Here is a 13,038-nt window from a genome sequence, read left to right on the forward strand (position 1 = left end):
TTTACCGTTGATCACTCAAGTACGGAGGAGTTGATTATTCAGATAGAGAGGGTTGATAACTTTTAGCCCGAAAAAAAGTTTCTCCAAACATATCAACATGGGTGCTAGTTTTGAAGATCTCGTCGAGACGGATTTTTTGGTGAAAGCGGATCTTAATTTGGAGTTATCGTTTGAAAGTTAAAACGTTTTGAATTTTCAAATTTGGAAAAGATTCCGCTGACATCAGCAGATTCGTCTATTTATGCATGAATGCAGAACTTTCCCTAAATAGCCTGCACCAGGTTGATAATTTTATACATTTACCGTTGATCACTGAAGTACGGAGGGGTTGATTATTCAAATAGAGAGGGTTGATAACTTTTAGCCAGAAAAAAGTTTGTCGAAACATATTAATATTGGTGCTAGTTTTGAAGATCTCGTCGAGACGGATTTATTGGTGAAAACGAATCTTAAATCGAAGCGTTCATTTGAAAGATAAATCATTTTAAACAATGGTTTCTGCTACATATATTCGACAGGTGACCCTAAATTTGCATGCGGTGATTAGCCATGCTAATTAGGAATGCACGTGACGCGGGGAGAGAGAAGAAAAGGTGGTCCATCCCATGCATGCCTTCTACTTTTTGTCATGGTAACTTACATGCATTGATTATTAACATTAATTACATGAAAGGAGAGACATGCACTATGTGAAAGCTACCTGTCAGAAAGGAAAACACGGTTTTTCCTAATTAGGCTGTCGGAAACCGATCGCGCATTAAGAATCTGGCGCGCGAGCGCCAGCTAGGGACGCCCCATCTTAACCGTCGTCACCGCTCACAATCTAATCCCGTCGCCCCGCTCCTTATTTTCTCGAACCGCCTCACCCTGACACATCGCCGCGCTGCCCGGTGGCGCGCGAGCCTGCCGGCCACAGCCTCCCTGCCGTCTCATGCATCCGCAGATGCTGGTGACGCCGCAGGGTTAGACGGGTTCTTCCGGTCCTTCCCGGCGCTAGAAGTACCATACGCAAAGCTCGGATTCAAAACCGAATTCGACGATCTTCAGCTATGGGGGAGTTGAGCTCGATCTTACACTCCTTCGGGTCTGATCGAGTCGAGACGGGACGAATCAGATCTAGGAGGTTCCGGCCGCTCCACCGGCAGCCAGCCTGCCTGTGCTCCACCTCACCAACCCACGGTTTGTACCCATCCCTCAGTTGTATTGAATTTCCATCGTATGTTGTGGTCAGGATTTTTAATTGACGTATCATTGGCCGTATGTGGATGGCCACTGGTATTTTTAACTGATTGGGGATTAGTGATACTTGTACTTGGTCTGTTCCAAAGTGAAACACACGAATTTCATATGAATTGTGGAATAAAATTCGTATTGCAACAATTTCTTAATGAATTGATATTATAAACTGCTTCTTTCTGATCTTTTATGAACTGCTTCTTTCTGATCTTTTATAAACTGCCTGGGATGTGATCTTTAATGTTTCCAAAGCATCCAGATTTGCTCAATTCCAGTTTGATGTATACTGCAGGAACCTACTTTATTATTGGTCTCAGAACACACTCATTAGTTTTTTTTTTTTTTTTTTTTTTTTTGAAAAGGCTGGATTGCTGGAAGCAATTAAAAGAGTGCTACTGCTGGATAAACGAAAGTCGGAATTTTATCCCCCTTACGCACTTCACATCATATGTGCATGCAGGTATTTTTTTCCATCTAAAAATCCCTTTGAGTGAATATGTGTGTGAACATGTTAAGTCACCCCTGGTCTACGGTCTATTAATTCACTAATATGTCTTCTTCATCCAGTTTGTATTGCAATATGAAATAAGGCAGCCAGGGCCATCCTAGAATATCTATTTTGAAAAACTGTCGCAGTTTTAATTTTGCATAGTGTAGTCTGATGAGAAGCTATTATTCGAGCGCCGTGATTTTCACATGCAGATTCTTGGATGGTGTTAAATATGATTTTTTTTCTTACTTACACTCTTACATATATCATGCCAAATAGTTTTACATGTCTTGTGACACTTATACCAGATTTATTTTTCTAAAAAAAAATTGAATGAACACTTCTTTGATCTGCTCTTTTTCCTACAAATTCGTAACATTTCATGCTGCCTCTTGATGTTGAGAGATGCTCCAGAACTTGCTTCAGTCAGCATTTCGGAATGTTAAGTTGAACGAGAATATCAGTTCCTTTGTCCAGTGTATAAAAGTGAGAAGATGATATTTTAGGGCCGTAGAGATCATTGCCTCACTGGAACTGTCAGGACTCTCAATCAAAAGTCTGCACTATTGTTTGCTGTTGTCCTTTCAATCTGTTTTCAGATGTCTTGGAAAGGGTATAGCAAATACTGGGGGTGTGAAGAAAGGGCATAACAAACTTAGAAAAAACAAGTTTGAGAACAAGATAAATGATTTACTTGATTTTGAAAAATGTATGCAAACGGAACCGAGAGTTTAGTGATAATAAATAATTAAATGGCAGTTAAACCACCCTGTAATGCCTTGTTTCTCTAGCACAAACAGTTTATGCTTGCAAATAATATATTTCACAAGGAGTTAGTTACACAGCCTACGGATAATTGAAGAAGCTACATATTTTGTCTGTACAAGAAAGTATAAATAACATAAAGAGTTGACAATTCTGGCCGAGGCGCCCCACTAGCGCGACGCTGCTCCGGCGTGCCCCGCCCCCAGACCCTATCAGTTTTTTTCGGTAGCTGCATTTTACATGTTGAGTGGTGTAAAGTTTTGACTACAGTACTAAAGTAATCGTACAAGACAAATTTTAGCTCAAAATTTGGAGTACAGAAAAAGGTCAATTCCATCTATATTTATGGTTCTACAATATGGCCCAGTTAGAAAATATGGTCGCTGTCATTGTAGCAAGTTGGATACATTTTTTGACTTGCAGTGATTGGCCTTGTTCAATAATTTTATGTGGTGCATCTATATCTTTCTAGAACATCTTTTGTGCCTTTTACATATAACCACACAGATCAAGAGCTTGTGACATGCATTTGTTTTTTTTTTACAATTAGTCTTATTTAGACGATGAGTAATTCACACTGTCTTAGACTTTCCAATACATGAGCCAAGTTCTTGATGTTACCTGCAGATATATTACTACCATAGCAACACAGGGACCATGATAGTTGAGATCTGCTCCAAGGTTAAATTTGTTTCTAGGAAAATGAGATGATGCAACCTGGAACCTGATTTGCAATGAAGCATGGGAAGTCCCTGCTGTATGAAGTTCATATTTAATGCTTTGTTATATACAGTTCAATTCAGAATCTTTATGTTTGAACTGGGCCCAATGTATGAACCTACGATGGTAATTGTATAAAGTTCTGATTGGCAGGTTGATGTGCAACCAAATCTTACTCCATATTCTTCTGTTTTCATACTCACCAAGGTTAACGTTTCTGATTTATGTATATGCAGTTTACGCGGTTCTGTTTTCAGAAAAATATTTTTTTGGTCTTCTGTTTTTAAATTCACCAGAGTTAATGTTTCTCAGTTTTTTTTGATAGGTATATTATAGAGATTATTACCTTTTCGCAGAAGGTAACGTGCCATAGGCGAAATAATGGGGTATAAGTCATTCTCTTTAGTATACCATATATATTAGTCCATTCTTTGGTTAGTTGCTCTGATAGGAATTCTAATCTTCAACAAAGTTCAGCTCTCAAGTTCAGCAGCATAGTTCTCAAAAATATGATTAGATGTATTTATACGGGAAAGCTTCATGGAAATGTATGTCCAACCATTTGGCATGCCAGGCCTTATCATCATCTAATTATCACTCGGATTTTAGATAACTAAGTAATAGTTCTCTGCGGTTTGACCAGGACAACTGATTATGTAGCCCGTAATGTGCTACTAACTGTGACTATGTTTGAGCTATAGAGTTTCCCTTTGCTTGAGCTAAAATGGTTTCTTACTAGCTGATCCAGTGAAGTCCTGTCATTACTTGTTACTTTCCTTGCTGATGACATTGCTCATGTTCTACATTTAGCCTACTTTGGACAAATGCTCTCCAGAAAAAAAATGGCATTCTTTTTTCTAAATGGAAAATGTGGTGTTCTCTTTTTCTACACTACTTAAAAAGGAGGAACTTGTTCCTTATTCTGCCAAACGAGCAATACGTCAAAACTTTGGTCGTCCTTCGTCGAGCGTCGCTCCCGCACAGATGGGCCAAGCCCAACAAATCCGTTTCGCACCAATACCTCGCCTCCTTTGATCTCCCAGGAACCCCACGCGCTAGGGTTTGGCCCCGCTGCCGCTCGACCATGTCGAGCACCACCTGTCCACCGCAGCTCGCCAGGGCGTCGCCCGCCGCCCCTCTACCTGGCCCGGCTCTGCTCGAGCTCGGCCAGGACAGGAGATCGCCCCGATCGACCACAGTTTGGCGAAGCCAGCGGGCCCTGGGCAGGTACATGCGGCGCGGCCGCACATCCCCCCCCCCCCCCCCCCCCCCCCCACGTCGGCAGGGCCCCCCACCAAGGTACGACACATAGCCCGTAGCTCAGCAAATTTGAGCCTTTGACTGAGCGCCGTGGAAGAAAAAGTCCTAATCCCATGGATGCCCTCATTCTCCTCCAGACTCCTCGCTCAATCACGCCGACTATGGAACGCCTCGCGATTTCTGGCCATTTAGATGGAAATAATGGCGGAGGAGATGGAGATCTCGATTTGCTGCTTTCCATCAATTCCCTCGTCAATCTCCAACGGTTAGTACAATCCCCTTCGCTACATAATATAGTTCATCCAATTCCGATCTGCCCCGTCCTTATTCAATTTGGCTCTGTCTAAGGGCAGGCTTTGAAAGATAAAAGTAACGCGAGACGATGAATTCGACAAATGATTTTGCCTTAAAAAAGTTGGACGAAAATCATTTACATAACCAGTGCACTTACCTGTTTGCAAGTTTCCTACATGTGCGAGCTGGAGACCTGTAGTGCAGAGCTATAGAGTGCGAGCTGGAGCGTAGAGCTAGAGTGTGAGCTTATCATGCATATTTTGATAAATATATAGTTGCTTTTGAATTGATTTGTCACCAATAAGACCATTGTTACTTTCTGTTATGATATAGTGGGTCTTTCGAGAGAATTTTGTTCAGTACAACTTACTACTTGGAATATCAAAAGAAGCACTATGACTATTTGTGTATAATGGCCTCATGTTTTTTGTTTTGCACCGGGCCCGGACATGTCAGGGCCAGTCCAGGCCAGGCTCTCAAGAACCACCGCTTCCTAGGGTTTGGCCCCGTCGCCGCTTTCTTCCACGCCGCCGCTCGACCACGTCAATTACCACCTGTCTGCTGCCGCTCGCCATGACCTCGCCCGCCGCCCCTCTACCTGCCCGGCCTCTGCTCGAGCTCGGCCAGGACAGGAAATTGCCCCGACCAACCGTAATTTGGCGAGGCCAGGCTCGCCCAGGCCTGCCTCCTCTAGCACGGAGAGATGACCACGGAACCACCCGCTCAAGGACTGCGTCCCCGCCCCCATCATTCTCCTTCGTGCTGCCACGCTCTAGCATCACATCGGGTTATATTAGTTATTCAAGCACTGGATATTGCTTTTCGACCCTATCAATTTTGATTATTATTAAGTCCTCGATCTGCTATCATGTCCGAAAAGCTGATTTTGTTTTGGTTATGGATTGTCTTGTATCCAAATAAGCAAGTAGATTTATGGTGAAGGTGAAAATTGTTATCAAGATCCTAATCCCCTGTTGCTTCTGTAACAGATCGAGATTGGGCCGGTGGTTGCAGCTTCCTTTCTTTTGGTGGCATCTGGTATTCTGTTTTCGTTGGGGTGTGCCCTTCTGATGTTTGGTGAAAGGTTCAACCATGATCCTTGGTGGGGTTCTAAAATTTAGGGGCTGCAGCTGGTATGTTTGGTTCTGCATTGGTCCTTTTGATACTCTCCTTTTAATTCTTTTTATCATTTGGTGTATGATTGATGGATTCTTTTTGTTTATTTTGCCATTGTTGCGTTGGGTTTGAACGGGGTGTGCTCCGCCCATCGATGAGTACCGGTTGCCATGAACTGGTCAGAGGTGAGCCGTGTGCATGTTTTTTTTGCCGTACTTTGAAGTTATTCTTCTCTGAAATTGGTCTATGCAATCCTTCAAATTGCATGCCTAGAAGAAATGGACCAAGAGCTTGGTGATGGGTTCATTAATGAGGAGAAATGATCCGTCCAATTATATAGAGTTACATACAGTATAATAATACATGACAAAACACTAGAAGATACAAGCCCAGTAAAAAAGCAAGCCTATGTGAAGTTAATGCATCAAGAATCGAATGGCAGAGTGTAGTTTTAGGTTTGTTTACACAAAAGATTCATGGAAATTTCTCCTTTTAAATACCTACTGTGAAGGGAGATCAGATAATTGGCATGTGTTCCTAATTTGGCCGAAATTTGGCAGCTCTTATTACATCGTAATTTGCCATAGCATTGCTCCTGGATCATTTGCAGAGTTCCAAGGAAAAATAAGAAACGAAAATATATGATGTAAATCTTAGGAATTGACCTAGGTAGATATATCTCTTTTAGAAATGTGCAGCCTTTTTGTTTGATGGTGTTTGATTAAGGGATATCTGTAAAGTTTAAACTGATGTACGTTTTCTCAAATGGCTGTGTACATCCTGGTCATGGTTTATCAAACTGTACAGCAATAGAGACTACTCATTGTTTCAGTTTTGAGCTGATATTAAATGACTGGTTGCAGACCTTTATATACGCTTAAATCTGTTCTCAAACCAGATCATTAACTGAACAACCTGAGTTGAAAATATTAGAGAAACTTTGAAATACATTCCACTGCCTGTCACCTTAAGTATCTCGGCCAAAACATCAATACTGGTGTACATCTCATACTTCTGGTCTCCAGTAGTTACAACCGAATCTTCTGGATATTTGCCTACCAAAATAATTCAAATTAAAGTTGGACATTTGGCTTACCAAAAACATTCAAATTAAAGGTTTCAGTTTCAAAGTGGAGGCCTTGTGGTTCAAATTAAAGGTGGATATTTGGCCTACCAAAAACATTCAAATTAAAGGTTTCGGTTTCAAAAATGAGGCCTTGTGTTTCAAAGTTAAATCTTGCTAACTGAATTTTCATATTTGATAATAAGGTATGTAAATGGGGCATCATGTGATCTATTCAAGTAGATGTCCAACTATTTCTCGGCCCCATTTTGTCTGCCCAATGCCAGTAAAATTCAGTTTACTTAAACTTTAATTTGGCAGTCTTACAAATTCTATATCACTTCACGTCAAGTTTTTAATGGAAATTATATATCACTTCATGTGATTGGTACATACCTCTTTAGCGAGTGGTTTGATTTTTTCTAATTTTCATATGAGATTGTGATTGCCTAATTGAACTTACCTGGGATGATATTTGTTTGCTTCCATAACACTGATCTAAGTGTTTTTGTGGGTGATCTTAATTGCCCTTTCCCTAATTTCAACAGTGGCGGCACAAGGGTTTCGATTGGGAGGCGCCTGCTGTGTGCTGGTGCTGCGGTCGTCTTCAGGCGACCACGTCCATGAGCTGCTGCCGCCGGCGACGTTCCTAATCAGCTGCTGGCCACCGCCACAACCTTCTGCTCCCCGGTGACGTCCCTCTCATTCTCCATGTATTTTTTTCCTAAAAATTGTTTCCTTGTTCCTGTCAATGCATGCATGCAAATTTGTTTCATTAGATAAACAATTTCCTACATGTACAATATGATCCATATGTACAACATCTCCAATCCAATTACCTGCTTCTGTCACTACAAGAATTATTTTGCTTCAACATTTGTAAAGTATATTTTGGTGGCTTTCATAATCAGGTACGTGTATTGCCTCTAAGAATCCCATTTTCTATGAAGTCGTTGCCAAAGTAGTCTAGATTTGTTTACAATAATACTTCCATTGTATGAGGCTACATGTAATCCTGCACTGTAGGTCACTTTCCTAAATGTACCAAGAAACTCTTCACCTGTTAGCAATTTTTTCTTATTACCCAAAATATTTATTTTTTCTAATCTCCACCTGTTAGTGTAATTTTGGGTTAAGGGTTAATTGAACTCTTATATAGACGTTTTGGAGGCTATTTGTCTTGCCCATCCTCACTGCTCGTTTATGTTGGATGCAAATGAATGCTCCATACAAAATCAAGCAATCAAGGTTCTTGACTAACTAAATGGCTTGTACATCTGCAAATTTGATACTACGATAAAAACTCCATAGTTTTAATCTTTTCCCAGTATGTTCATTTTTTTCATTAATATATCTCAGTCATTGGGAGGTTATTTGATTCTTCTAATAATTTTGCCATTCGTTTAAGAAATGGAGTGACTCATGTACTCTTTGAGCGACCAGTTCATAGAGATGATTGAGGACATCTCCATGATGTTACATTGCTGCTATGGACAAATACAGAATTGTTGCTGATGAAAGCTGCCAGAGTTCACTTGATGCTCAGAAAATAATACATGGAAATCTTGCTTGTTACATTGCTGCTATGGACAAATACAGAATTGTTGCTGATGAAAGCTGTCAGAGTTTGCTTGATGCTCAGAAAATAATACATGGAAATCTTGTTCATGTTATTAACATTAAACATGAGAAGTTAGGGTTCTTAGAGTAATTATTGCTGCAAGAATAGCCGGTATTGCACTTATGACTAGGACTTCCATGGACTGGGCTGATCATCTAGCTGTTGGGATTTGTTTTTTAAGATTGATTAAGTGTGAAGATTTCTCTGCAAAAAGAAGTTACATGTTAAAATTATGAAGTAACATGTTTTTTTTTGCAACTAGAGGCAATGCCACTAGGAAGTTCAAACTGGAAATGATGGTACAATGTTTTAGGCCTGGTATGATAATAAGGTGCTAAAATGAATCATCCACTGTTGCCGTAGCAATTTTATTGACCTGGACACACCTCTTGTATTCTCTAAAGATCTAGCTTCCAGTGACTATGTAGGTATTCTTCAACAAAATCCTGTAAAGCTGCAATTTCCTCTAGAGATACAGTTCTGTTTCCGGTGTTATTCTTATTAGACATGACACATGTTTGTGTCCCAAGATTTCATTTAGAAGACCTCCATGTTGTGAAAATTATGTTGTTATTCTTTGATATTAAGAATTATACCGCTGCCATTCTGATGCTTATGCTCTATTGAATAATCATACTCCAAAATTTCTATGTTTTATTTATAAGCAATTGTTCTCTTCTTTCCAAGTTGTCGATCTTCAAAATAAAAAATATTAGGTGTCATTTTGCTGGAACAATCGTGAAGCCAGAGCAAAAGGCACTTCTGGACCATGTCATGTTTTCAAAATACATGCCAAACTGTGTGCATATTACAATTATTATGTTACACTTGTTGTGGGGAGGTCTTCCTCTGCACTCAGGCAGCTGTAGGTGACATGCTGTTTAGATGTGTCCTATAGGGGCAGAAAATTGATCCTGAATAATCATAGAAGGAAAAGCAGAGGCTGGAAAATAGACCCTGCTGTATTAGCTATTATGTATAAGCTGCATATAGGTAGAGATTAGAACTAAGCATGGAATTTATCCTCACCCATGTGGTGGCGCCTTCCCCCAGCCTCCTCTTGTTGGGGGCGTGAAACAAGAGACAACGGGCAGAGGGAGGAGGGACAACAACATATCTATTTCACTTGCTAAGAGATAATATTATGCATGTTAAAACCAGAATTATGCTTATGGGACCAATATAAAGCAAGACCTTCATGAGAAGGTCTACACTGAGAATTTGTACTTTTATAAATACAACCTTGCCTATAGTTGAGACCAAGTTCTTAAAATCATCTCTTTTTGGTACCAAGAACTGCGCATAATTCCATTGGTGAGGACTTGCTATTAGTTTAGTTAGGAATGTATGACCAGGCCACGGTGAGGTGTGAGTTTGCACTAATATTTGGTCATCAGTTTAACATGTGGATGAGGATGCTGTTGTAATTTCAGATGAGTTAGCAAAGTATCTGTTAGATACACTACTTTGGAATCTAGATGACATAGGAGAATGCATAAGAAAAAATATTAGTGCGCTTGGTATTGAAAGACAACATCCACTAGACCAATCATATTGTGTGATTTAGTATGGACATCTGGACACTAGCTCTAATGCTACTTATTGATCTCATAATCTCTCTTAACACTAGAAAATAATCTATGATCTTCTACATAAAATATCCTTGATTCGAAATCTGGTTTGTAGTTAGAAAACTGTGCAATATCCATCAACACTTGAAATTTTGGTACGTATGTATATGTTAGATCCATAGACACTTAGTTAGAAAATAAGGAAGGGATACAAGAAAATCAAAAGAGTAATCAGTAAAATAATATAATGAACTGCAAAAAAGTAGCTATCAAAATTATAAAAAGTAAATTATATTCACCAAAATTAAAAAAGAAAACAAGAGAATACAAAGAAAATATTGAAATCTACCGAAACAAAAAAAACTTCTTTTTAACGAATGCCCTTTCTTTAGATTTTTTTTCACCCTAGCCATTATTGAATATTTGCTAAGCCTATTTTATATGTTACACATAAGGCTACGATCTAGGGTTGTTTCCAGATATTTATGAATATCAAAATGTTGTTTGAAATAATTAGAAAAGAATTATTTCTTCAGTTATACCCATGTTTGCAACACTTTCATTTTACGAGACAATAATACATCAAAAGGAGAGGTTGTTGAGTTGACTGTTATGTTATGACAACCCAGAACACATGTATGAGACTTACCACGAAAGAGTAACAAGAACACCTAGAACTTAGAACCACGTAGATAAACAACAGCGTCGTCTTGTTATTGCGTTCGGTATTATCAGGCTATAGTACATTATGATATTCCTTATTTATTTCATTTTTTATAGTAATTTATGAGTTATATACGTGCATTGAGAAATGAAATTTGAGAACCCGTGGCAACGCACGGGCATTTATACTAGTAAGAGAAAAGAACAAGAAAGAAGCAGTCGCAAAAATACAAGAATTGACAAGATTCGCGATACACAGTTCAGACTTACAATGAGCATTCTCTAGAAAAACACAAGTACATCTAAAAGGCTATTGTTATATTTATTAATCTTCGGGATCAACTATGTTTTCTATAACTTTTCATTTCCTTCCTGATGGGCCTTCTTGATTTTCAGGAAACGGAGTCAACATTTCAGTAACGAAGTTCCCGCGACAAAGCATGAGCACATGTTTGTTCATTTCATGGGTAGTTAGATGTCTGATATTTGATATTAGTATACATGTACATAGTTCTTCCATAAATAGATAAGCATACTTTGTCTTGGTACAAGTGCACACCACTTTCAGAAATGAATCTTCTAGATAGACCTTTTAAATTGTTGGCTTGCAAATCTTGAACTTTTGGTATCGGTCGACATTCAAGTAGTGCTCAAAATTAAGCATGAAATTATATGAGACCATGTTTTTCTTAATGCTTATATGGAGGATGAAAGTTTATCATATTCAGTATATGATGATTGTGGTTCTTTTGCGTAGATGAGCTGAAAGTTATCATGTGTATTTCTTTCTTGTCACTAGCATTTGCACATGCATTGAATCATTTTTTTTGTCTTTTACATTATTACATATCTATTATTTTTGTTATATTTTACTGGTTTTGTTTTAAAAATGTGTACAAATGAGGAATTTTCTAATATTACACGTGCGTGCACGTGCACATTTACTAGTGGTTAGAAAGTTAACTTCGCTAGAACAGGGGTGACACCAATGCTTGGTTGCATCGCTGGCTAGATTGTGTACTATAGATGGTGTTAGCTGACCCTGTAACCTAATTACTAAAAAATAAGTTAGAATAAGAATTATCTTTGCTGCAGGTATGAACTAGCCATCCGCCTAGTAATTGCTACAAGCCTACAACCAGCAGCTTGAATTGAAGAACTTGAGCAACTACTGAAATTCCTAGTAGCATCACCAACAACAGACATTTCTATGGGAAATCAACATACACTTGTTTATTACCACCAGCCGAGCACGCACGGAGACATGAGCAGTATACATCAGGCTCCATCTCAGAGGCCCGGCACTGGATCGATCAGCACTTCCCGGGTGTGTTCGGCGCGAACAGGAAGTCACCAGTACTGTAGAGCGCCTGCAGCCCAACGTCGGAGACCGGCACGAACTTGCGGAGCTTGAGCGGCAACCCCTTGTTCCAGCGGGGCTTGAGGTCCCGGCGGCACGCTCGCACCGGCGACCCCAGCACGTACGCCGTGCAGTCCCGGCTTCTGAATGGCGCTACCAGCTTCGCCGTCTGGATGGTGAAGTGACCGCTCGCGTCCGTGGCGCCCCAGAGTGACCACGTCGAATTCTCGCGCCTGCACCGGAGCATCACCGCCGCATCTGCGTACACAAAACAAGATCGATCGAGGCGATCGAGTGAGCACCAGAGGCGATGGTTAGTTAGTTTGTGGGGCGTACTGGTGCCGGCGGGTAATCGTACTCTGGAGCGGGGACGCGCCCTTGGACTCGACGTAGCCGGCGTACCGGCATCCCTTGCACCAGACGTGCCCTTCGACGGCGACGGTGAAGTTCATGTTCGGCGGCGGCCGGGGAAGGCCCATCGCCGATCCGCGGCTAGGGAGGCAGCCTACGGAGAGGATCACGAGGGAGAGGCAGACCAGAAGGCATCTCGCGAGCGAAGCCATTGCTGAAACTTGCAAGTAAGTACGATCAAAGCAGAAGGTGTGGTGGTGGAATGATCGTACCAAGTTTGAGACGAGGGCTCAATTTATAGGCTGCTGGCGTGCATGTCGAGGTGAATCGAGCCAGGGATTCCGGTCGCCGGTTGCCTCGGATCGATCGTAAGCTTGGTTACCACGCATTGGGGAATTGGGAGTGATCGGACGTCGGGGCATACGTACATCATTGCCTGCATGTGGCTTCTGGTGCGTTGCAAGCTAGCATTGCGTCCAAATCATGGAGCCTAAAGTTCCATTCTACTCAAAAGTAACAAAATGGATA

General features: G+C 40.7%; 1 protein-coding gene and 1 long non-coding RNA gene across 4 annotated transcripts; one reads left to right on the forward strand and one right to left on the reverse strand.

Moving 5' to 3' along the window:
* The first annotated feature begins 4,182 nt into the window (after positions 1-4,182).
* On the forward strand, positions 4,183-9,175 carry LOC127343655 (uncharacterized). 3 transcript variants are annotated; one of them, XR_007877369.2, is made up of 4 exons: positions 4,183-4,510; positions 4,609-4,736; positions 5,755-6,066; positions 7,493-9,175. It is a non-coding gene; the product is annotated as an uncharacterized lncRNA (long non-coding RNA). The 3 variants fall into 3 exon arrangements; XR_007877368.1 differs by lacking the exon at positions 4,183-4,510 and having other exon boundaries at positions 4,532-4,736; XR_007877370.2 differs by lacking the exons at positions 4,183-4,510; positions 4,609-4,736 and adding an exon at positions 4,763-5,005.
* A 2,720-nt stretch (positions 9,176-11,895) lies between these two features.
* On the reverse strand, positions 11,896-12,758 carry LOC127338582 (non-classical arabinogalactan protein 30-like). Its single transcript, XM_051364638.2, has 2 exons — positions 12,518-12,758; positions 11,896-12,417 (listed from the first exon to the last, which is right to left on the reverse strand). Exons 1-2 carry the CDS (start codon positions 12,720-12,722, stop codon positions 12,113-12,115), a joined length of 510 nt encoding a protein of 169 aa, XP_051220598.1. The 5' UTR covers positions 12,723-12,758; the 3' UTR covers positions 11,896-12,112.
* Between the last annotated feature and the right edge of the window lie 280 nt (positions 12,759-13,038).

Source organism: Lolium perenne, chromosome 3 (genome assembly GCF_019359855.2).
Source record: "Lolium perenne isolate Kyuss_39 chromosome 3, Kyuss_2.0, whole genome shotgun sequence".
Taxonomy (NCBI): Eukaryota; Viridiplantae; Streptophyta; class Magnoliopsida; order Poales; family Poaceae; genus Lolium; species Lolium perenne.

Coding starts and splice junctions, on each gene's coding strand:
- LOC127338582 (XM_051364638.2), bottom strand. CDS start 12,722: ATGGCTTCGCTCGCGAGATGCCTTCTGGTCTGCCTCTCCCTCGTGATC. Junction 12,418..12,517: donor GGGCGCGTCCCCGCTCCAGA/GTACGATTACCC, acceptor TTGTGTACGCAG/ATGCGGCGGTGATGCTCCGG.